This window comes from Octopus bimaculoides, chromosome 1 (assembly GCF_001194135.2).
Source record: "Octopus bimaculoides isolate UCB-OBI-ISO-001 chromosome 1, ASM119413v2, whole genome shotgun sequence".
In the NCBI taxonomy this organism is placed as follows: Eukaryota; Metazoa; Mollusca; class Cephalopoda; order Octopoda; family Octopodidae; genus Octopus; species Octopus bimaculoides.
In genome coordinates, this window is record NC_068981.1 from 30,291,880 (window position 1) to 30,293,308 (window position 1,429).

Sequence of the window (1,429 nt, forward strand, 5' to 3'; positions counted from 1 at the left end):
GACGCCTTTAGCTAGGCCGAAGCGGTGTCTCCACCACTTGACCCTTTCTGACCTCTTCTACTCCATCCAGATAAACAAGACCGCCAGCTAAATCCTTTGCACTCACTACCCTGCTTGATAGCTATAAAAACAGGAGACCTCCAAGCAAACTTCCTCTTTTTAGCTACCAGTGGTCACTTGACGACTCATGGAGAACGAAGCCTGGCTGACCAGCTACAACCTTGGCCAGAGGGAGAAAGATATAGGAATCTTGCAGGCGTGAAGTGAATTCGATCCACAAATTTGAATTAACACTGCGTCAGAACTTTTCCCGCGGTGAAACAACGGTTTTGATCTGACGCAGTGTTAATTCAAATTTGTGGCATAGTGGATCGAATCCACCTCGCGCCTGCAAGATTCCTATATATGTATTGTTTAAGCTGCAAAATACATACAAGACATTGGTCAGCCCGGGGCTATAGTAAGATACTTGCCCAAGATGCTTCGCCGTGGGACTGAATCCGAAACTACGAAGTTGCTAAGTGAGCTTCTTAACCACACAGCCATGCTTGCGCTTAGCTGAGAAAAAAAACGAAAGACAAAAACAATCTCCCCTTTCCTCCAAAACACGGGACAGTCATGGCTGGAATGCTTTGGCTATAGTTCTGTTCAATATGCATCTTCAAATCGGCGGAGGTAAAGAAAATACACACCACCCGTTTTTGGCGTAACCCTGACCCTAAACGCCGAAAACGGGTGGCGTGCGTATTCTTTACCTTCGCCTTCAAATCATACACGACCGTCTAGCAAAAAGCAGCGAAACGAAGACTGCTCTGTTGAGCATTAAATAGATTTTGCTGCTATTTCTAGCCCTTGGAGTAATCACGCAGGAGCCCTCATTGTTTGGCTTGTGGAATTCTGTTGGATGATTTTTGTGTTATTGATGACTAAAGATGACCTCTGCTCATTATTTAGTAAGACTCTCAGATGTGCCTGTCTGTAGAATTAACGGCTAATTTTTGAATATAAAATGTTATGAAAGACGTGTGTTCATTAATTTCATGTAATTATAAACACACGAATATATAAACACACATACATAAATAAATACATACACTCATGTAACTCTTAATAACATACACTCAATGACACATATATACACACGTACACTCAATGACACACATATATACACACGTACACTCAATGACACACATATATACACACGTACACTATACCTGTCACATGTATACATATATATATATAAATACATAAGCTTACATTAAGAGTTGTATCCCCTTTACATTCATCGAGATGGAGGCGTGTGAAAGGTTTGGCTCTCTCTATACATTAATTAATTGAATTTTTTTTGTCATTGTAACATAATTAAATGACTTTTTAAAATTTGCAGTTCTAATTATAATTTCGTTGATACCAAGTGTCTTACCTAATA

General features: G+C 40.0%; 1 protein-coding gene across 1 annotated transcript in view; it reads left to right on the forward strand.

The window, feature by feature from the left end:
• Nucleotides 1–1,149: 1,149 nt before the first annotated feature.
• LOC106870021 (purine nucleoside phosphorylase) overlaps nucleotides 1,150–1,429 on the forward strand; it is a 24,092-nt gene continuing 23,812 nt past the window's right edge. Inside the window, exon 1 of the mRNA XM_014915986.2 lies at nucleotides 1,150–1,307. Coding sequence (XP_014771472.1) covers nucleotides 1,291–1,307 — 17 coding nt within the window. The 5' untranslated portion in view covers nucleotides 1,150–1,290. The remainder of the gene's footprint in view (nucleotides 1,308–1,429) is intronic.